Below are 22,692 nucleotides of genomic sequence, written 5' to 3' on the forward strand. Positions count from 1 at the left end.
AGTTTATGGAGAGGAATAAAGCAGAGTGCGTTGAGACTGCACCAGTGTCCAGTCGGACCTTTCAAAGATTGGCAGGATGCCCTCTTTCTTTCGCTGTCATGGTTACTCATCTCGAGGGGGAAGAACTGGTGGTGGAGAGAAACTGTCACATTGCATTTGCAGATGATCCTCTGTGTGACTGTTTAAGACAGACTTATATTGACCAGACCTGACCTAATCTTGCAAGCTTCAGGGCTGGCAACACCGCAGCACAGAGCGGCCCGGTGGCCGGGCTGGTTGTTAGGTGAAGGTCATGGACGTCGTCATGTGATGGAGGATACCGAGCATAACCTTGGGACTGAAGGGTGGAGGCTTGCATTTGAAGTTTTCTGCAGGGGTTTTTGGGAGCATTTTCTTCTTGTGGCTTGAGGGAGAGTGGTGTTTGTTTTATTGACAGTTTGGGTCTTCTCTACATTTTACTCTGGTGCTTTGAGGAATATTGGTAGGATTCAGGGGTTTTTTTGCTGGCATTACAAACACTGTTCTTTATGTAGGAACGGCAAGAAAGTGTAGTGAACTTTGATTTCTGCCAGCGTTGATTTTTCAGGGTAGGGTCAGACACATAATACAAGGCTAATTCTGTTTGGCAGGGGAAGAGCAGAGTTCAGTGTTTTCGTGTCAGCTTTTCAAAGTTCACAGCTGAAAAAAAAAGAAGTGGAAAAATGCACATCACGTGCAGGGACGTGTTTGACATCCACTCATAGCCAGATTAAGAGGGTGGTTCTTTGTGAGAAACAACATAAACATCTGACAAATAGTAACACTTTCCCTGAACAACTGCAGAAAAAGAAAAACATTCAGATTCTCCTGACTGGATGAAACCTGTTCCCAGCTACAACCAGACAAGCAGCTCCATGGACTTCAGAAATTACTTGTCAAGGGATGAAACTCTGGAACCACTGCCTAAGAACTGGGAGATGGCCTACACTGACACTGGCATGATCTACTTCATTGAGTGAGTAGACTGACACCTGTCAGGGGTTGGTATGCCCTTCGGAGGGGAGAAATGCTGATGGGCTGCAGTCTAGGAAGCTGCCTGCTGCTCTTACACCTCTCCTTCTGCTCTTACCGCTCCTATTTCTCTATGACATTTAATCTGTTCCTACTGTTATGTTCCTTACTGATAGTCATCTGTGTTGCATACTTGTACGATTGCCATCAGACAGGAAAGCCTTATGGTTCCACATGTAAAGTCAGTTTGTTTGTAATATGAGTTTTGTATCTCACAAAATACAAAGCTGGGTGGGTATTGCTAAGTGAGGTATAACATCATTTAAACCTTCACTATGTCAAATTTCTGTGAAATCCAAGAACTTGTTTATTCTTTCTTCACTGCTTGTGTTCCTTGGCTGGGAATGCATGCTTAAAAATACAAATAGCACAGATTAAAGCACAGGGTAGGAAAGTAGCTCATATGTGCACATGTGAAACAGCCTCATTTATGAATTCTAAGGCAAAAATGAAACAGAAGCCTTACTGAGAGTTAAGCATAAGAAGAGGCTAAAAATACTTTTTCCTTCCAGGTAGAAACAGCTGCTATTCCCACATGAGCTCTCAGGGGCAGGGGAGAGTGTTTGTACCTCTAACATTTCACATCTGTCCTGGAGAGTCTCCAGTGTGCTGGTACCTCTAAGCATCATTGTTGCCTTTTCTTTTTAGCATTTTATGATGTGACTGAGACACAAATAAAGGTTATATTATCTAAAGGCTACAGTTTGCCTATGGTGGTAAATATTTAAAAGTTAAAGTAAAGCAAAGTTTCTTCAGTCTGAGGGAGTTCTCTTCTTTTAATGGCATGTGTTCTGCTCCACAGTCATAACACCAAGACAACCACGTGGCTTGATCCGCGGCTCTGTAAGAAGGCCAAAGCTCCTGAAGATTGTGAAGATGGAGGTGAGATGTTTGGAATTCATGTGTTACCTGTGACTGATAAATGTCTGAGTTTATCACAGCTGGATACAATCCATTACCGCTGTGGTAGAAGCTTTTTCCTGCTACACGTGGCTCTGGAACAGGTGGTATAGTGCTGAGTGTCCCTAGTTTGGTGGCAATAGGTGTTTACATAAGACTGGGGAAGTCCATAGTGTATTTTCCCTGGAGCAGTAGAATCTGACTGAATCATGGGTTTATCTGCATTCCTGAGAAGAGAATGAGATATTTTGTTCTGGTAACTATCATTGCTAAGGAGAAAGCTGCATACATTATTGACGATCTCACTGGAAATTGTTGTGCGGGTGGAATATGGCAGGAGGAAAAGGTCCATAAGTGTTAGAATATAGGAATAATAAAGAAGATACAGCATAATACCTCTTCCTAATGATACCAATTGCATGTGACATGATATAATATTTGAATGCATAAGTAGGGAGAACAACCTGACTACTTTCAACTCTTCACACTGTTGCTTCAAGACTTACAGGTCAGGTTCATGACTGGCCCACAGACAATTCCTGCAACCGTTTCCTACATAGTCATGCAATTTAGTCAGCTAGAAAAGAGTACCAAATAGCTCTGTCATTGGCAAATGCCTGACATATAACAAAAGCTGAGGCAGACTCAGAATAGCCTGTCGTCTTCCTAAATCGCACAGCCTAACAACCATGTATTCATAATGAAGCCAGCTGGAGCAATGGACGCATACTGCTGCTTATTAAACATACGTGCAGCTCACCACAGGATAAAAAGAGCACTTTAAACAGAGAGATGCAGGATACCCAAATGAACAACATTTAAATTAATTAGACCCACTGCGTCTTTTGTCAAACCCTGTGGAGTGATGCTGGTATTAACAATTGGTAACATGCTGTCATATGCTAGGAAAATTCCTGTCACTGTCAAACTTAGGGCAGCCTCAAACAAGACTACATAGCAATTTTATCCTTAAAATGTCTAGCTACCTGACTGTACCCATTATTATAATATTTAAATTTCCATGGTCAAGATAACTAGAACAGTAAAACTAGAATAATTGGACCTTTGTGCTAACTGCTTGTCACCTTCAGTCAGTAATGATCTGCTGCTGGGGCACCATCTTACCAGATTCTGAATTTGCCATAAAAAGGAGCTTTTCACATGTAACTTTCAGTACCTATATAAAACGTAATTTTTTTATTTTAGACCCCTAATGTAGGGATGTCCAACGCAGTCCAAGCCCGAGCCACTGTCAGCTAGCTTGCTGCGGCTGCAAGAGCAGTCAGGCTGCAGCAGCACAAACTGCATTTTGTCATCTTGGCAGGCCAGGCAGTCTGTCCTGAATTGATGCGGCCAGACCTAAACAAGTGCTAGCTAGTTTTGCGGTGTCTTACTATATTGTAAACATCAGGGTGAAATAGCCTACAATGGTGGGGGCTCTCATACTCATCACATATGGCTGTGATAGTTCTGACTGAAGGTTTCTCGGGTTGACTGAAAACTGAAACATTGTCAGAATGTGACAGTGAAATATCCTGATGTTATTGAGAGAATACATAAAGGTGGTGTTACTTCTGCTAGATGGTCTTAAACAGAAAGTACAAGAGGAATGGAGATGTATGATTTTACAGGCTTGGGATGTGATACTGCGAGGCATTGATAGCTGTCTTTTGTGGTGTATTTGGGGGCAGAAGCAGTGTGACCATATATTGTGTAGTTAAAAGTCGACAACTATCAAATCACATTAATAATTTATAATTAGATTAATTTTAAATAATGTATTTTTCTTCCCCTTTATAGGTTCTTCCCCTCTTAATAGGTTAGTTTGTATCTCGTCTTTAAGTTTATTATATGTTTAAAGTGGTGTCATTTTGTTGAATACAAGTCGTCTCATCTAGTGGAACAAAGAGTGAGAGTTATAGGGCTTCAGATTCCCTGGAACAGGCTGATATCCTTTCATCAGAAGGACCAGCCTCAAACAAATGAAGGGAAATAAAAAAGACCTATATTTTCCTCATATTTTTCATGAGTCTGTAATCTGTCCTCTCGTTCGTTCGTAAGAACTCTGATATTTGCAGATAGTTTTCCACTATAATGGAGAATTTTGTTCTTTCTGATTGCAGAACTTCCTTATGGATGGGAAAAAATAGAAGACCCTCAATACGGAACATATTATGTTGAGTAAGTGCTAATTATTAATTTGACATATTTATAAACTGAGCAGAAAATAATGAAGCACTTGATAGGCAGTATGTATAGGTTGTAATGCAATGTAAGTGTTAAACATATCCAGCAGAAACAGTTCTATAACAGTGAACACATGGTGCATACTTCTGAAGCACTGGCATGTGAGAAGATCCATGGTGTGACCTTACTGACTTAATGGACTGTATTTCATTTGGGGAGGGAAAACAAGTAGCAACCAAAGTAATTTATTAATGGGAATGAGCTGATGTCATTTTTCTTAGCTTTAACAAAAATGGGGTCACTCGATTTAAGAGTGGCACCTGATAACTATAAAAGAGCAAAAATAACTTGTATCTCATTGCTGTCTCCAAAGAGCCAAGTAAATAACTACTGAACTGCTGCAAGAGCTCTTTTGAATCTCCTTCAGGTCAGAGTAAATGAAATCTCTCTTTAACCATGGAGAAGAAAATTAGGAGAGTTGAAAATGTTAGCTTCAGAGAGCAAGCTAACATTTTTTGACTTTGCAAAGCCAACACAGGTGTTTAAATTCTGCTCAAACTTACTGGTTTTTTTCCACTCTGCTGTACTACTCTAGCGTCTACTATTAAAAAGGTGATGTCTGAGTTTGTAAACATTATAGGTAGATGGAAGCAACACATAGGGTCAACAGAAAAAGCAGGTTTTCTCAGTTCTAAACTATTACAACCTTTTGAAAATTTGCAGAGTGGAATGAAGGTATACTCTACCTAATAATTACAGGAAGTAAAATTGTGTTGGTTCTTAAAGTAAATCAAGTTGTTGAAAGAACAAAAATGCTTTCAGTGTTGATTATGATAGTTTATCATTCATTCCTCCACGGCATTTGTCTGAGATAATAAAAAATAGTATTTGTAGATGTATCTTTTGTGGTTCTCTTTTCTGTGAAATAGGCAGAATGCATTCTGCTGAAATCCTGACCTACCTTTTGTATGTCTACAGTCATATTAACCAGAAAACTCAGTTTGAAAACCCAGTATTGGAAGCCAAAAGAAAGAAACATCTAGGACAGACTGATGTTGGCCCTTCAAAATCAGGTATCGCAGAATATTGTGTTCTTTGTCACTAATATCTTTATCTGCAAGTATGCATCATAAGTAACCAATTTTGGAATTCATCAAGGCATTAGCCTTGTCTTTTTGCTGGCCGTTGTGGTGTTGCCCTCCCAAATCCACAGTGTTTTTTGAATGATTTTTTTTTTAATGTTAAAATTGAACTGAGACCCTAAGACTGCTTTAAAATAATTTCGATCATTCTGAAGCTGGTTGTCATAAGCAGTTTTTTGATATATGCAGGGTTAGAAGAGCCAGCTGGAAGATGCAGGTAAAACCACACCTTGAATTTTTATGCTTTTGATCTATTTTAAGCTTGGTATTCAAGGGTTAGAGTGTAATACTGGGAATTATAGGTGGGAGCTTTAGTTCCAGCTCTGTTGGAATCTGTACTATGGTCTTGAAAAAACTCCTAACTTTTCCATTCACTTAACTGAGCTGTGAAATGAGTGTAACAGTATCTTGCTTGCTTTACTCCGTAACAGTGCTGCAGAGGTTAACCAATGTTAACCAAACAAATCATTAACTTGTATGACACCTTAAAAAACAACCAACCAACCAACTTACCAAAACTAACCCTTGTTTCCTACCTTCACGTCTCTCTATTCCATAATTCAATAGGACCAGAGAAGTCTGTCTTCACTAGAGATCCATCCCAGCTTACAGGAGCACTTATACGGACATCGCTGAAAAAAAGTACAATGGGATTTGGCTTTACAATCATTGGAGGGGACAGACCTGATGAGTTTCTCCAGGTGAAGAATGTCTTAAAAGACGGACCCGCTGCACAAGATGGGAGAATTGCACCAGGTCAAGTACTAGTTCTCTAAACTTCCATTTCCTGTGGTGCTTTTAGAGAATGCAGCTTCTGAGGCACAGGAGGTTGGATGACTCTATCCACTGACTCTGAATATGAACACCTCACTAAATGAAACAGTTTTCAGATTTGTGAAAGGTCTGTGCAGAGCAGTGGCTGAAAAGGAAAAGAAGCAGCGTTCTAGATACAAATGTACTTTAAGGACTCTTCTGAAGATTTCAGTAGTTCTGCTTTAGCAAAGACTTTTGGCTTCATGGCTGTTTACAGAATGTTTTTTTTGTTTCTTCTCTATACATAAAGTAAAAATAGTGTGTTTGAATCCTGGTCTGTTTTGCCTTGTTGCTGCCAAAAAACATAACACCAAATATTAAAATTGCAAAAAACCTGCAGCAGGAATGAGCAAGCAAAGTTATATGAACTGGACAAGTGAGGAAACAAGAGGGATGAGAATACCTGTAATCCATGAAGAATTGCATGTTTTTCAATGTTATACATTTAAGTTACATATAAGCTTACTGTGACATATGGTTTACATACTAGAAAAGGCAAAATGGTTCTTTACATATCATGTAAAGTCTCTTACTCTTCAGGTAAGAGTAAGAAGAGTTCATGCTTTCGATGATATAATACTGTTTACTTACGAAATGAAACAATTTCCTGTTTTGTTGCAGACCTATTGTTTGAACTTGTTTGTATGCAATTCATTTTCCTCTGTAAAAATGAAGACGATCCTGCAGCATTGTGTTGTGGTGCACACACACGTTTGAATGAAAAGATGTATATCTATTCCTGTTGTAGTTCATGTAATAAGAGAGTTACTGTTTTACTGATGCCCAGGCATTTAAATGATAAGACGTTTGCTTGCTGGGAATATTGTATTGCACATGCAAAGTTTCATGATCAAAAGGATGCAAATTATGAAACAAGGTTTCAGGATCTGAAGCCTACTTCCACTTCATTTTGAAAATACATGCTTAGCCATGTGTGGCAACAGTGTAAGAGTACGGAACGTGTGTGGGTGCAATCCTAGCTTATGTTCAGCCAGTCCTAAAATAAACATATGACCCCCTCCCCAAAAAATCCGATTTATTCTGGATTGAGTTTAGGATGCTGTACAATATGAATTAAAGTAGGAGACATCTGCGTGCAGTAGTATGCGTGCACTACTTCATCTCCTGTGGCTGTAGAGTATCATTTTTTTAAATCTGCTGCAGATTAAACTTTATATATTTAGCATACTGTGTGTCTGAGATGAAATAGAATAAATGCAAAGAGGAAATCCCTTCTTTTTGGCAACAGATAGCCAAGAGGTAATAGCCCAGCCACCATTCATTATTAGTTTTGGAGACTGAACAGTGATTTCGTCCAGTTAGGCTTTTGTTCTGAGTCTCAGAACACAAGACAGGTGTGGATGGTTTCGTTTCTGGTTTTGACACTGTTGAACTTTCTTTTGTAACAGGTGATGTCATTGTAGACATAAATGGAAGTTGTGTCCTTGGCCATACCCATGCAGATGTTGTCCAGATGTTTCAGCTAGTTCCTGTCAATCAGTATGTGAACATGACTTTGTGTCGTGGTTATCCTCTTCCTGACGACAATGAAGACCCTGTGGTAGATATAGTGACAGCTACGCCTATTATAAATGGACCGCCTGTGACCAAAGGAGATGTTTGTGTGACCAGCCAAGATTTAATAGCAGGAACAGTTGTGTTGGACCAGAATGGAAAAATGGGCCCTATGTTGGTCAATGGTCGTCTGAATGGCCCTTCCATGGATACAACTGAGCAGAGGATCTCTCTTGCATCTTCAGGAGGCTCTCAGCCAGAGCTGGTCACCATTCCGCTAGTCAAAGGTCCTAAAGGCTTCGGGTTTGCCATCGCAGACAGTCCCACAGGACAGAAGGTGAAAATGATTTTAGACAGCCAGTGGTGCCAAGGCCTTCAGAAGGGGGACGTAATCAAGGAGATTTGCCATCAGAACGTACAGAGCTTGACACATCTGCAGGTAGTGGAGGTACTGAAGCAGTTTCCAGTAGGAGCAGAGGTGCCGCTGCTTATCTTAAGAGGAGGTATGTATGTGAATTTACAGTTGTCATATATGGTTATATGCTTTTTAAAAGTCCTCTTTTAGTGCAATATCTAAATGGTGTCCAGTCTTGACAGCTATGTAGCAGCTTATTATGTCTCTGAGCCATTATGTTCTAAGTTTAATTTATACCCCTGAGTGTTTGGGGTGAGAGCGTGTTGCTAGGGTTTTGGTTGGGATTTTTTTGTTTGTTTGGTTTGGTTTTTTTTTTTCCAAAAAATTTTATGATATGTTTATGCACTGTCTCTTCCAAGTGTCTAGGGAGTGGTAAAGCAAAAATGCGGTCTCAAGCATAATACAAAGCATATGATGGACAGAGTTCTCTGAGGCTTTACAAATGTATTCCAGTAACTGTTAGCTGTAATGGACAGGTGATTACAGGAGACAGAAAAAAACAGCTGCAGTGAGGTGGAGCTGATCACTGGAAATACCAGAAAAATTCTCATTTTTGCATTTGCATATTTATACATCTTCATTGACTGTCAGTCATGGATCAGAATGTGTCTTCTCCCCAAAAGCTGACCAGTAGATAGTGTGCGTTTGCCAGAAGGAGCTGAATGAATTATGAAGCAACATGTGGCTGCTTAGTGTCCCTTTAAGCTTCTCTTGTAGCCCTGAGAGTGTCACTGCAAACAGTCACCGACATTTGCAAAAATCTCCAGATCTTCTTCTGTATAAATGCTACTGTTCTTTAATCAGCTAAGGAAATAATTACATTTCTTCGGTAGCAAGTGAAATTCCTCTAGACAAATTCACAAAGTCTCCGTATCCAATGAACTGATGTGTGATTTGGTTGACCAGTGTCTAGCAAAAAGAGAAATAGGTATTTTTCATTGTTGTACAGCTAGCAGTTCTAATTTGAGACGTCTGTGAAGTGATGTTTTTTGTCAAGTGAACATTTATTTTGAAATTTAAAAAAAAGACTGAATAAGCAGTTGTTATTTTTAACCCAGGAGCAGCTGATTATATTGCCTTAATGCTGTTCAAACTTCTGGTGACCTAGTATTGAAATTGCTTTCTACATTGTATTTTCTTCAGGTCCACCCTCACCTACTAAAACTGCCAAAGGGGTGAGTATTAGTGATGTATTTAAATTTGTTTCTGATGGAGAATATTCAGGGGTTTTTGGTTGCAAAACAGACTCATAAATATGGTCTACTTAACACAAAAGATTCCTTTGAGTTGTTTAATGGCGTGATGGGTGTGTCTCTTCTTACTACTGAAGAATCAAGAATGCAGTAAAGATCTTTTATGACAATGGATGTATTGTTGATTTGTCATGATTTTAAATATGACATTGCCACTTAAGTTCTATCATTATTTCCTTTTTTTGCACTATACTGGAAGTTGCTATCTGTGCATGCTTTGACCTGCTTTTGTAGTCTCATCTCCTCTGGATTTTAGTCCCTGTGATAATCTGCAAGATGAGTTATCAAAACCATGCTTACTCAGCTGGTACAAATTCATCGTCTTAAGTAACTGCTGTCAGAATACCCATTAAAAGGGAAACAAAATAGAGTTATCTGTGTTTTTTCTTCGTTGCTAATTACCTGTATTAAAGTTAAATGGGATTTTTAAAGGAAATTTATAACAGTTTGATATTTATCAATCCTTGCGTAGAATTAACAGACTGGTTAGTACTTCCTTCTTAAAATGCTTGCTTGAATCCTTATTTTCAGGAAGTCTCTATGTAGCGGTACATTTCTAGTTTGATACTCATTATTCCTAGAAGTTCAATCTGTTGGGGTATCTTATACCTAGTATAGCTAATACATATTAGCTCAGTAAAGAATTGTTGGGTTTAATAAAATACCCTCTGATTTGATAATGCTGATAATAATGCATATTTTTGTCATGAGCACTTTTATGAATTAGGCTAGTTGGTGAACAGAGCTGTTCCTTTAAAAATGTTTCTTGTATAGAAAAAACTATTTCATTTTAGGAAAACCCCATTACCAGGATGTAGATGTAGCTTCTATCTTTGTCCTGCTGTTTGATTATTTAAGTCGTATCCCAGCAGTGGGATAATGTGAGCACACAAGTTCAGTGCACTTGAAACAGACTGCACTCAATAAGATTTGCAGATTCGGTTCCTTGCAATTGTGCAGCTGCCCACACTAAATAAATCGGTGCATAAATCTCTGCAGTTTGAGGACGCAAGCCTTGTCAGTGTGGCTCCCATGTCAGTGCGCTCTGTGCAGGCATGCTAAAAATACTACGGACTTGGGGACTGGCATTCCAGCACACATGCAGTAGCAACTTCCCATGGAGCACTCGATGTTCAGTGGCATTAAGCAGCATGGCAAAATAGTTCAGTTAAAAAGGGCAAGTTCTTGTGTTTGCAAACTTGCAAGAAGTGTCAAACTGCTAAATTGCTTGGAGGGGGTTTCTTCCACTCTTCATAGAAGGGCATATCTAAGTCTGTTCTGCTTGTGCTTTTGTTTAACATGCACAGATGCATGCACACTACCATGTTACAGTTTTCCAGGTTGGGTTTCAGCCCAGAATAAGTATTTGGAGTTACTTTAGTGCATAATGGATTGGAAATTAGGGTGAGTGGCCGCAAGGATGCTTGGTGTCCTTTCTTCATGAAATAGTAAAAGGAGTGTTGCAGCTATCAGATCATAAAAGAAGAATGCAAATACTGAATTACTAATGCCTCACCCTACCCAAGTGTATTCCTCCTGTTCAGTACTTGTAATGCCACTGGGATACCTGCAGCAAACAACCTGATGTTGGGCACACCTCGTGCTCTTATTTGGATGTGGTTTGGCTGTGGGCAGGAGGCACTGCCTGCGGAGCAGCTCTCACCCGTGGTGGTGGACCGTGGTCCAGAGCCTGGCGGGTGCCTGCAGAGGAATCTGTCTCTTCTCCAGACTTGACTGGTCCTGCATGCCCTGCTTCATCTCACATGTCTGTAACCAGCAGGAACTGGCTAGCTTTACCCATCTCTGAGTATCAGTCCCTTCAAACCCCCTTTCTAAGCCCAGTCTTCAGTAGAAATCTGTGGCCTGATGAGGGAGACTTTAGTAGTCCAGTCAGACACATACAGTGGAAAAGCTATGTTGAGTTGTAATATTATTCCCCTATTCCCTTGTGTTGCCCTGCATTTCACTTCTGCATGATGTTCTTTGTTTTTGTGTGCAGAAGTACACAAGTTCAGTTATGCTTTTGATTTAATATGCATTTTGTGGGGTGGTATCTCTTTCAGAAGGACAAGCAGGACAGTTCTGGGAGTTTGGAAGCTGTCGGTGATCCCATCCCACAGCCAATGCCATTTCCACCCACTGCTGTACGACCAGGCTCTCCTAAACTGGACCCTTCGGAAGTCTACCTGAAGTCTAAGACTATATATGAGGACAAACGTGAGTATATCAACTTCAACTTGGAAATATTCAATTATGAAGGAATTTTTTCCTTGTCATATGTGTGGTAAAACTACTGTGACTTTCGTATTGAGTTTGTTAACCTCCAGTAGATCAAACATTTTGAGAAATGTGTCAGTCATACAGAAACTAGAAAACTGTGGAACACCTTTTTTTTAAAAAAAGATACAATATGTTTCAACCATTATTACAATAAAACAGTTAAACACAGAAATGGTCTCAAGGATGATCTAGTTCTGAAGTACACTGAAGTAGACCTGACCATTTCAGAGTTTATAGAAGGTAGCTCTGAGTTGTATTACAGACTGGCTTTTATCCTGGCCCACTGTACGAATGCAGCTGTGATTTCTCCTTTGGCATTTGTCAATCTATCCTTTCCTTTTTCAGCCTTTTCTTGAAAATTTATTTTTCCATTTTGGGAAGAGAATGTCACTGAAGATTTGACTGTTTGAATTATTTACTGTATTTCTGGTTACTGCATTCAGTCAATAAGAAGAGTCAGAATGCACCACCAAAGCATAAACTTTCAATAATCAAAGATAGCTCCTTACATGTTTTGAAATGTTACTTTGTCTTAGCTCCAAACACAAGAGATTTGGATGTTTTCCTGCGAAAACAAGAGTCAGGCTTTGGTTTCCGGGTGCTTGGAGGCGATGGACCAGATCAGCCCGTAAGTGAAACTGTTTACAGTTACCTACATGTTATCTTACAGTATTACTATTGGAATGACTCCTACTCTGTCATCCTCATTTCCCTCTCGTTCTAAAGAGTTCAGTGATGGCAAAATTGATCAATTCAGTAATTGCCTTTTAAAGATCAAGAGTTGATTCAGATTACCTTTTTTTTTCCTCTTTGTGGCTGACTTTAATCTGCAAGGCTCCCATGCCCTTTCCGCTATCTAGAGTCTGTCTTTGGCAGCGGTTTTCTGTGTCAGGCTGGTAATACTGATGGTGTTTCTGTAGTTGTTGCTGTGTCTTGGGAGCACTCAAAAGGGCAGTGCTGGCGCCCAGCCTTTGCCTGTTTCCACCTGATCCTGATGGTGGTCTTGGCACAAAATGCGCCCTGGCAAAGCTCAGTGCGCTGTGCACGTTGGCGCGTGCTGGGGAGCAGATGAGTGGAAGGAAGCGGCTGCTTACCCTGCAAAAATTCTGTCAGGCTGTTCTTTTGAATGCAGCCCAGTGAAATGAGGAGAGATTTGGGATTGTGTTGCAACCCTTTTTTCCCACCTCTCCCACTGAATTTTTAAAAATGCATTTTGTTCCGTCAGTCATTGTGGTTTCTGGTGGATTTGTCTCAAGGAGACAAGTACAGCCTTTCCAGTGCACTCTTTCAGGCTTTTATTTGCCTTGTGTTTTTCCCTCTCATCTCAGAAAATACAAAATGTGGTACTTCAGGATTTTTGTGAAAGCCTGGAAGCAGAACCTGTTAAGACTGGCTTCCTCCTGCAAATGGATATTGGTATTGTTTTGCATTGTAACTGGCATCAAAATGTAGCTCTGATGTTTGCACAGGAGGAAGAATACTAGTTAGAGCCTAGTTTGCTTTAACCTGGTCAGTGACTAGAGTTCAGTTATGATTTTAAGTCGTCAATGTAGTTGTGTTTCCTGGCCTCACCCTGCAGAGCTGTTGCAGTTGGACTTGGATGACTCTGCTTGAGAGGTCATTGCCAAGGAATGGCAGAGTTGGAGGCAGATGGGTAAATGCCAGTGCAGAAACCCCTGGGTAGACTGTCCCTCTGACGGCAGGCTTTAGGAGACTTCCCTCCATTTCCAAAAAGGCAAAAATTTTTCTCTGGGAAGAAGTGCTAAGACTTGTACTGTATGTCAGGGGCCATTCCTTCAGCTGTCAAGTTAAGAGGAAAAGCTTTTGGAATAGATACTCATAGATTGTTTTCTGATTACAGTTAAGGAGTATGTTTTTTTCCATTCACAGCTGTGATCCAGTGCTAGCCTTTTTTTTTTTTCCTCCTTTAACATGCATTTAAAGAAAAAGGAAGAGCAAAACCAAAGAATTTTACTTCTGTGCACTTCATAGCATTTGTGGTGTTTTGTTTCTATAACAGCCATAGCTGTTGGTAAGTGTCAAGCTGATTGTCGTGAATGCTGTGCACAGATGACGTGCCCACCATTGCTTAACCTCCAACAAGTACTGGCTTAATTATTCTTAATCTTTCATTTAACCTGAATGTTATTCTAGCATGTGAAGTAGCGTGTAGCATTCTTATTTGTGTTATATTTAGTAGCACTTTGAGGTGGGGGTAGACAAAATTGATAAGGGAAGTGTAGCTGTTTGAATTCATTATCTAATCACCAAAAGCTGTGCACTGAAAAAACTTGAAGCGTGGAACTGTCTGAGCAGTTTTTCAGAAGTAAAACTGAGTTCTTTTGAAAGCTTTTGCTTCTTCCCCAATCACTCTGGCCTGGTCTTCATAAAAAAAAAAAAAAACAAAACCAAAACACCCCAAAAAACCCAAACCAAAGCAAAAAAACCCAAACCCCTAGAATAAGTAGAACGAATGAGAGGCTTTCATTTCAATAATGTCTGGGAAATCATATGTTTGTAATAAGTACATAGTGCATGCTTATGTCAAAAGTTGGGCTTTTTAGCAAACTGAAAAATATGCTCAAGAGATAGCAATGCTTCCAGAATTCACGTAAATAAGGATTAAAAATGCCCCCAAACTTTTAAGTATTTACTGAATGATTTGAGCCCCCAATTTGTATCCACTGAGTCAGCTTGTGCTAAGTACACTCGCTGGCTGTGTTTCTGCTAGAATTGGACAGTCAGATAATCTTGAAAAATACCTTCCCAAAAGCCCTCATCTGTCTGGATTCACCTGGATTCCAACCATTACGTGTTCTGATGAGTTCATGTTCTGCCGTTCAAACCCCCTGACTCTGCTCTGCTGACAGATTTATATTGGAGCCATAATCCCATTGGGAGCAGCAGAAAAAGACGGCAGGCTTCGAGCTGCGGATGAACTGATGTGTATTGATGGGGTCCCTGTTAAGGGGAAGTCACACAAACAAGTTTTGGACTTAATGACCAGTGCTGCACGGAATGGTCAAGTGCTGCTCACAGTCCGGAGGAAGATCATCTTTGGTGGTATGTGTCTGTCTGTCTGGAGAGGGTACTGCAGGACACAGATCTGGCTAAAGGAACGCTTAATGTTTTTGTAATCAAATCAATTAAAGCTGCTCTGAAACTCATCAATTATTGCACTAGAGCTGAGCAGCCTGAGATTCAGGAGGGTCAGCTATAATTCTGAGTAAGTGGAGAAAAGCAGAATTTAATAAGCTGATGCTTTGGTGCTTGCTGGTTTGCACTGCTCACACAGGTAAGGCTCTGAAAATTATGATGGCAGCGGTGTTTTCTTCAAACCTTTTTGCAGATATTCGTTAGAACAGCCACTAATGCTATGCAAATGGAGTAATAACACAATCTCTTTTCTGTACAACATGCTGTATTCTCAAGTCTTTTGACATGTTATGAGTAGCAAGAATAAGTGCATTCAAACCAGAGATGATGTAGGGCAGCATCTTGTGATTCTGCTGTTTTAGATCACTGTCCAGATTGGCAGTGTACAGATTATTGTCCTTGACTCGATGATGCTGATCATATGAATGGCAGAGCTGGGATGGGGTTCAGGAGTACTGATAAGTCCCCTGTGCCAATTAGCAACCAGTATTGCTTTTCCATTGCATTATTCAACCATTAATTCTGAGTACGTACAAGTAAAAGGAAAAAGTATTTTTAAGATCAGTTCTCAATTTCTTTAAGATGCCTTCTGATAGATAGGCTACTTCAGTCCCAAAATGTTGTACGTTTCCTAAAGGAAAGCCTGGCTTCAGTCTTCAAACTGCCTTTTGAAAAATGTTTCCATTGTTCCAAGTAAACAGTTATTCCTCACTTAAGATAGCAATAGTTGTAGTTTGTAGCGGGATCTCTGCCGTAGGTCTTGTACTTGTAGCATGCAGAAAAGCCATTATGTTTTTGGTTTTGTTTTTTTTTTTTACTATAAGAAGGTGTCAGATCGCTCTGACAGAGTCTGGGTACACACTGCCAAGTCTGTTTGGCTGTGTGCAGCAGGCTTTCCTTGCATAACTGTGCATACCTGTGTAGGACTCTGGGCTTTCGAATGCTTTGTCCTGCATCTGGTTTCTATTTGATCCAAATTGTATTGTTAATAAACTCACCCCTTACTTTCCCAGGCAGGCAGTGTTTCCTTATGCTGGCACTGATACTGAGATGTACAGTTTTGTAGTAGCTGCTTGGTAAAAGAGCAGTATTGGTTTTTCCTTATTTGTGGTTTGTCTGTTACCTGCAAGGGGAAAAGCAACCGGAGGAGGAGGATTTGCAGCCTGTCTTGACGCAAAACGGCTCTCCCCGACTGAATCGGGTAGAGTTTGCAAACCAGCAGTCCCCAGAGGTCTATGATGTCCGTCTGCAGCGGAAGGAAAATGAAGGATTTGGCTTCGTCATCCTCACCTCAAAGAACAAACCTCCTCCTGGTGGTAAGCGCCATGTTCTGGTGACATTGTCACTGCCTGGCCTCACTGCATCGTGTTTGTACCAAAGCTGCTGCTGGCATTAGCAGGCATGAGCAGGGCTGCAGCTTCTTCAGGGATTTCTCTTTCTTTGAAGTGCTGGTGTTACCTACACAGCGCTCTGTGTAGATACACTCGTCTTTCATTCACGCTATTTCACAGCCCACCTAGCTGAGGCTTGGTCTGTCTTGCTTCATGTTTATATTCTTTTTCACCCAACTCTGACATAAGTGGGGAGCAGAGGGAAAGTATATCACACGCAACCAGCCTGTACACAGGAGTGTGCACTTGTCACAGGGCAGTCTTCAGGATGTGGATAGTTGTCAGGCTGTGGTGGTGATGTAGATTCTCACAATGGAAGAATAGTTTCAACCTTGGCTTTGTATTACCTAATCAGGCAGAATTTCTTATTTTGGGGATCTGAGACAGTAGAGACTGCAGTACTTGGAAGAAAGCAATGAAGCTGTTACTGTCAGACAGATAGGGTGTTTGTCTAGAAAGACCATCATAAAGAAAAAGTAGCATGCTCTGGTATTATGGTTCTGATATATGGACATGGCTTCAGGCATAGTTGTAAAGATAAACAGCAAAATAACCAAGGTTAAAAGCAAAAATAAAAAGAAATATTGTGAGCAGAAGTGAATGAGAGAACCTCTTTGGAGGAAGCCCTGGAGTCTCAGTCAATTAATGGGAAGATCCGCGACTCCCTGCACAGGAGCAGGTCTGCTCTGTGTAATCAAGTGCATTTGTATTCCTCATGCTGATGGCTGCTACTTACCTCGTAGTGCCAGGTAGAGGCTATTGAATATTTTTGGCATGAGGGAGCAAGTAGGGTCAACTTTCTGAGATTCATTCCCTTTGGCCATCAGGTATGGGTTATCTGTGGCAGCCCTCAAAATACAAGCCAGCTCAGTGTGTTCACCCACAAACGAACTCAATTCACTGACATTAAGGTACAGATAACTCCTGAAATCCTTACTCAGTTCCTTTAGTTCCTTAGTGTAAATCACCCTTCTGAAACTTCCTCAGCTGGTTCCAGACAGACATAACGATGGCTTGAAAGTGTGTGTCTCTTTTTATTGAGCCTCAGACACTTTCTTCTGTTTTTCCACTTCATTTTACTGCACAAAGAAAAAACAGCAGGAGCACAGAAAAAACCTGATTCTAAATAACATTGTGCTGAATTCATATGATATATATTTAGAGCGTGATGCAGTCTTGGCTCAGACAATACCTTTTCAAGAATGTTAAAGCCAGCCGCTCTGGAAGTGCCTGGCGTGGTGGGACGGCGCAGTGGCAGTGGTCCACGCTTGGAGCTGCTGTTGGGTTCCCATGGCAGCAGCAGGGCAAGCTGTCACCCTCCTGTGCATGATGCTCCGCAGATAATTGTGTCCTGTGTCAGAGTGGCCATGGGTTGATGGTGTGTTGTCTGGTCAGTTGGATATTAAGAAAAAGTACTATAAGCAGAATTATTCTATAACATTGGTATTCTAATATAATATGACTGTACTACAAACAATGTTTTTGTCTGAGGATCTGTTGCAGATCGCTGTTTATTTGATACTAGAACTGAAAGGAGAAGACAACTGAAACCAATTCCAGTGCTGAAAACATAAGCCCTGTGGTCTGGGCTCTTTCTAGCACACAGGAAAAGAGATGCTACTGCTTCCACAGGCTGTGCTGTGCAGAACTTTTCGGTGCCACAGTTTAACATGAAGCTACTGTGTTGTTCTAAAGCCAGGATATTTTAAAACAAGTAATCAGCAATTGAGTCTGCAACCCTGCAGTGCTTTACTCTTCACAGTTGGCTCTTAGGTTTATAGTACTTAAAAAAAGTCTATTAAGGGAAGTGTAATTAAAATTTAAACTCATGGTAGATGCTAGAAGGCATCAATGTCTGTTCCTTCACAGTAACTTCTGTGTGCGCTAGCTCATTAAAACAATCCTTGATGGCTTTTTAATCTTGGTTGGCTGATGACACTGTGAAAGTGTTTCAGATTTGCTGTCATAGTTTTGAAAAGCCAGCTGGTAATCCTGACAGGGGCATAATGTTCCTCACCTCTCCGGTCCCTCAGAGAAAAGCATGTTTGGGAGAGCAGCAGCTACAGAAAACAGGTATCCATCAAACCCACTTCAGGCTTTGGAGGTGCAAACAGGCTTTTACATGAAGTACCAGGAAGAGCATTTATGAAACACATGGAGGCCAGTCTGGAGAGGTGTTTGGAAATAACTTACGGAGCAGCAGTGCAGCAGTTCCTGTGCCCAAGAGCCCTTATGAGGGATTTGGGAAGGACAGGAGCCAATTTTGCTGTGCTTTCAGGCATCCAGATGAATGAAAGGCTGTTTTAGACGCATGGAAAAGCATGCTGACTGATGTGCTTTGATGTAATGTGAATCTGCTCTGTTGAGGCCACGTCAGCAGGCAGGCAGCTCAACGAACCACTCTTTTGCCCCAGGTTTTGGTAGGCTTCTCCCATCGCAATGGTATCTCACTGGCTGCTGAGTGCCATCTGCAGTGCTGACGTTCGGGTCAGCAAACCGTAAAACAAGATCTCTCCCCGAGCACCAGCACGGCTCTTGGCGGGGAGAGTGCAGGAGCTGCCGGGGCCGTGGTTGTGCTCTCCCATGGGAGAGGCACTGGAGGAAGCACCATGCTGGAGTGGATCATCCCTCCCTTCATGTGCCTTTTTAGTTCTGCTCGTTCCTGCATCTGTGTTCTGCTCTGGGAAAGTAACTAAAAGCAGTCGTCTTTCCTTCTGCTTCTCATAAAAGTCCCTTCTCCCTGTTTTGTCTTTTCTGGCCCCATTGCTTTGGCGTCTAGAGGAGCCTGTACACAGAGCAGAGTGTCACTATGGGACGAACTGAGGAAACCAAGCCAGGAGAGCTAGCTAAAATTCAAGACAATTATTACAGGTGCAAGTTCATCTCGGAGAGCAGGAATAGGGAACTGGTCTGTGCAGAGCTGATCAAGCACATCTTGCTGTGCTGCCTGGGTGTGCTGAGGGTCGCTGCTGAAGGTGCTCACCAGGTTACTAAGTCAGTGTCTGGCAGAAGTTTGATGTCCTTTTGAAGTGTATTTAAGGCTTAATTTTTGGTTGCAAGGAGGAAGAGATAACCCATGCATCCAGATTTCTAATGACTCTTAAACTGGGTGTCCATAACTGTCTGAGTCCACACAGTGCTCCAGGGTCTATGCGTGAAATGGAAAACAATACATTGAGTGGCAAAACAAACTGCTTCAGAGAGCTCCTGGGACATGTGGCCTTACTCATCCCTTTGCAGATGTGACCCATTTCCTTCCCGTGTTTCCCTTTAGGCACAACACCTTGTATGTGACAAGGCCGTGCTGTCAGGCCTTCGTGTTTCCATTCACTCTCCTGAGTGAAGGTTTCTTTGTTACTTGCAAGTTTTTCTTGTGCTAGCAGTGCCGCCCTTTGGAGCAGGAGCGGTCTCTGGGATGTCTGTGGCAATTCTGGGTCTGGGTGATACTTATCTGACACGAATATTAATCGTGTTGCTGTCCCTGTTCTTGATTTCCTAGTGATTCCTCACAAGATTGGGCGAGTTATAGATGGGAGCCCAGCTGACCAGTGCGGGAAACTGAAAGTGGGAGACCGCATCTCGGCGGTGAACGGTCAATCCATCGTTGAGCTCTCACACGACAGCATAGTGCAGCTGATCAAGGACGCAGGAAACATGGTGACTCTGACTGTCGTGGCTGAGGAAGGTAAGGAGGGTGTGCGGCTCCGGCAGGTGGATGGGTCCTACCACACTGCCAAAGCCTGATGTTTGTAACTTCTGAGGTTAATTCACTTAAAGTGGAGTATTTTAAGATGTTTGGAAATAAAAAAAAAAAAAGTGAAGCTCATCTGTTTGCTGTGGAAGAGCTGAAGGCAGGTGGGGTAGAGAGAGATGGCTGCCAAGGTGGTTATACTGAAAAATAAGATACAGGTATTAACAATATGATGCAGGGTAAGGGAAATTCTCATGGTTTTTCATGTGAGAGACTGCTGCTCACATGGAAACGTGTCCTGTCCAGACCTTGCATTCAACCAAAGGGAAATGACCTCTCCTGGGGGAGCTGTAGCAGACATGGGATGATACTCGGAGAGAAAAATCTTCTCGCCTCTGGACAGTGCCTGTCTCTTGCTGCTGCGGTCGCTGCCAGGAGCTTTGTTCCAGATGAGGCAGATACCCCCAGGATGCTCTGGAGCGGCTCTGCTGGCCAGAGGTAGGGTGCTCTAAGGCCGCAGGGACACCTGCTTTCCAGATCCTTTCCATTTAGGCACTCAGAGTTTTTCCTTCCTGCCATGTTAAAATACACAAATTGCCTAATGCTGCATCCCTGGGATACAAGAGAAACATCCTGTAGTTCTGTCTGCCAAAACTACCCTTGGAAAAATGGTCACATTCCACCATGAAAACCTTGCTCAGGGTTTTCCTGCAGAGCCTCCCGGGCTGCTAGCAAATTCTTCACACGCAACTGCCATGTCATCTAGGCAGCAAAGTGAGTATTTGTGACTGCAAAATCCCATCTTTAGAGACCATATTTTTAATGAAAGCTCCCATGCAACACTGCATTCAATATGGTATTGTTTCTACACAAACAGTTCACTATAAATATGTAAAATCCAATCATTTGAAGAGAAAAGCTGTTTTCCAACCCTGCTTATCACTGCATTTTTCTGGATTGCTGCTTGTGGGTTTAATTAAACTTGCTATCATTGTTTTGGCAGAAAGTTGGCTTTCTTCACCTTTTAAATAATAAATACCTAAAGCCAGAATGTGAATAAAGCCAACAGATGATTCTCTAATTTCATGTTCATTGCAAATATTTAACATGCTATCTCAGCCTGTAATACAGAATTTCAAAGACTTAATTTTCCTTTTTGTTAATGCTTGAAGCAGAGATACTTCTATAAATTGTTATTTTTCTATTAAGATTTTCATGTTTATCAAATCTAATTCTTTCCAGTTTGAAGGGACACACCTCAAAGCAGTTGCCCAGGGCAATGTTTGTAATGCAAATGAAGTTCGAGTTGATTGCATTAGATCTGTTTCTCTGGGGCTCTTAATCAGCTTTGTTTTCAAAATAAGCTTTCTGAGCATAACATTTTTGTTCCTTATTTATGCATGACCTTACCTGGACTCTGTGTGAGAACTTTTCCCACTTCCTCAATTACAGATTTGGAGACAAAATGTAGAGATAAAACAAGAACCTGAGGAGAATCAACAAAGAGATTTAAAAAAAAGTCTGTAGCAGGTGATAAAACTAGACTGAAGAGACCAGTTAGAAAAAACGTGTGGCTTAGAGGAGCTGGAGTTGGCGTGTTTCAGATGTAGAGAATTTTGTGACAATGAAGGAGAGAGAAGCAGAACCTGTTCCACTGAAATGGGAATATATCACCACTTTAAAATTCTCCTTGATTTAGCTGGAGAAGTACAGTTTAGCTCACAGCATAAGCCTCCCTACAGCAGACTCCTGTAGAAGGCCAGAGTGGATGTGAATTAGTCAGGGCTTCAGGCGTTTTCCCCACTGGGTTGCAGGGGGAGAGCTGAGCTTCACAGAGATGGTTCACAAGATAGTGGTTAACACTAAGGAAGATGCAAGATGCAGCTCCAAAGAGAAAAATACCCATTTTGCCAGAAGCTGTTCAGCATCACACAGCATAAACCCTAATAGAGTTTGCTGTTCCCCAGTGCACCATCTTCAGTGCTGTCCTCTGAGACTGGCAATGAAAATACTGCCTTGTACCCCTTCCCTCTCCCTTCTAGCTTTCACAGATGTGTGATCTTTGCTTTTCATACAAATAAACGAATTCCACGTCATGCGCCAGAAGACATTCTTTAACATTTTTCACAAAAGCAGGAGCCTGTCAGCTTTTGTCATGTATTAGCTGGAAACACAAGAGAGCAGGCTGAAAAGAGAACTGGAGAATTTGTACAAACAGATGGCATTTTTCTTGCCTGTGCTTCTAAATTAAAACTCTGAGTATAAACCAGGAGTAAAAGTTGACATTTTGTCTCTAGAGAAAAACCTCTTTAGGGCATGTCATAGTAATAGCACCAAGCAGTCCTGTGAAGGACTTGGGAGGTCTTGCACACCTGAGAAATTCAGTCTAGTAATATGTATTATGTTTTCCTTCACTTAAGTTGCTTGAGCACTTTGTATATTTTACTGGGGTTTGTTTGTTCGTAACAGAGAAATGTAGTAATGTGACGCACCTAACAGAGGACTGGAACATCTCTAGTTTTGGTGCTTGGGATTTTTTTTTTTTTTTTAACCCTTGTAAGGAAAACGCGTTTATTAGTTTATAATTCAGCAAATAAGTTCATCTTGGGCCACTACTTGCCATTTCAGGTTCTAGCTAAGAGGCAGCTTTTTGCGTAGACTATGGTTCAGTACTCTTAAGTAACAGAGACATTTTGTATCCTGAAATATGTTTTTTTCATAAATGCACTGGATTTATTGTAAAGTGCACAATTACTGTATTTTGCGTGGAAGGGAAAATAATCTTAAGCTATTTTAAAAGATTTTATTAAAATGTCATTATACTTTATTTAGCCTTTGGGAGAAGGCAAAACACTAAAATTCTCTTTGATAACGTGTCAGTGAACTAGTCCCTCCAGTG

General features: G+C 41.2%; 1 protein-coding gene across 2 annotated transcripts in view; it reads left to right on the forward strand.

Moving 5' to 3' along the window:
• The window catches only part of MAGI3 (membrane associated guanylate kinase, WW and PDZ domain containing 3), a 75,154-nt gene that overhangs the window by 43,076 nt on the left and 9,386 nt on the right, over nucleotides 1-22,692 (forward strand). For both annotated transcript variants that reach the window (XM_052815693.1, XM_052815694.1), the window contains exons 5-16: nucleotides 823-994; nucleotides 1,853-1,932; nucleotides 4,074-4,131; nucleotides 5,116-5,210; nucleotides 5,847-6,035; nucleotides 7,502-8,110; nucleotides 9,166-9,197; nucleotides 11,339-11,492; nucleotides 12,092-12,183; nucleotides 14,426-14,618; nucleotides 15,842-16,027; nucleotides 19,602-19,787. In XM_052815693.1, coding sequence (XP_052671653.1) covers nucleotides 823-994; nucleotides 1,853-1,932; nucleotides 4,074-4,131; nucleotides 5,116-5,210; nucleotides 5,847-6,035; nucleotides 7,502-8,110; nucleotides 9,166-9,197; nucleotides 11,339-11,492; nucleotides 12,092-12,183; nucleotides 14,426-14,618; nucleotides 15,842-16,027; nucleotides 19,602-19,787 — 2,046 coding nt within the window. The remainder of the gene's footprint in view (nucleotides 1-822; nucleotides 995-1,852; nucleotides 1,933-4,073; nucleotides 4,132-5,115; nucleotides 5,211-5,846; nucleotides 6,036-7,501; nucleotides 8,111-9,165; nucleotides 9,198-11,338; nucleotides 11,493-12,091; nucleotides 12,184-14,425; nucleotides 14,619-15,841; nucleotides 16,028-19,601; nucleotides 19,788-22,692) is intronic.

This window comes from Harpia harpyja, chromosome 19 (genome assembly GCF_026419915.1).
Source record: "Harpia harpyja isolate bHarHar1 chromosome 19, bHarHar1 primary haplotype, whole genome shotgun sequence".
NCBI lineage: Eukaryota > Metazoa > Chordata > Aves > Accipitriformes > Accipitridae > Harpia > Harpia harpyja.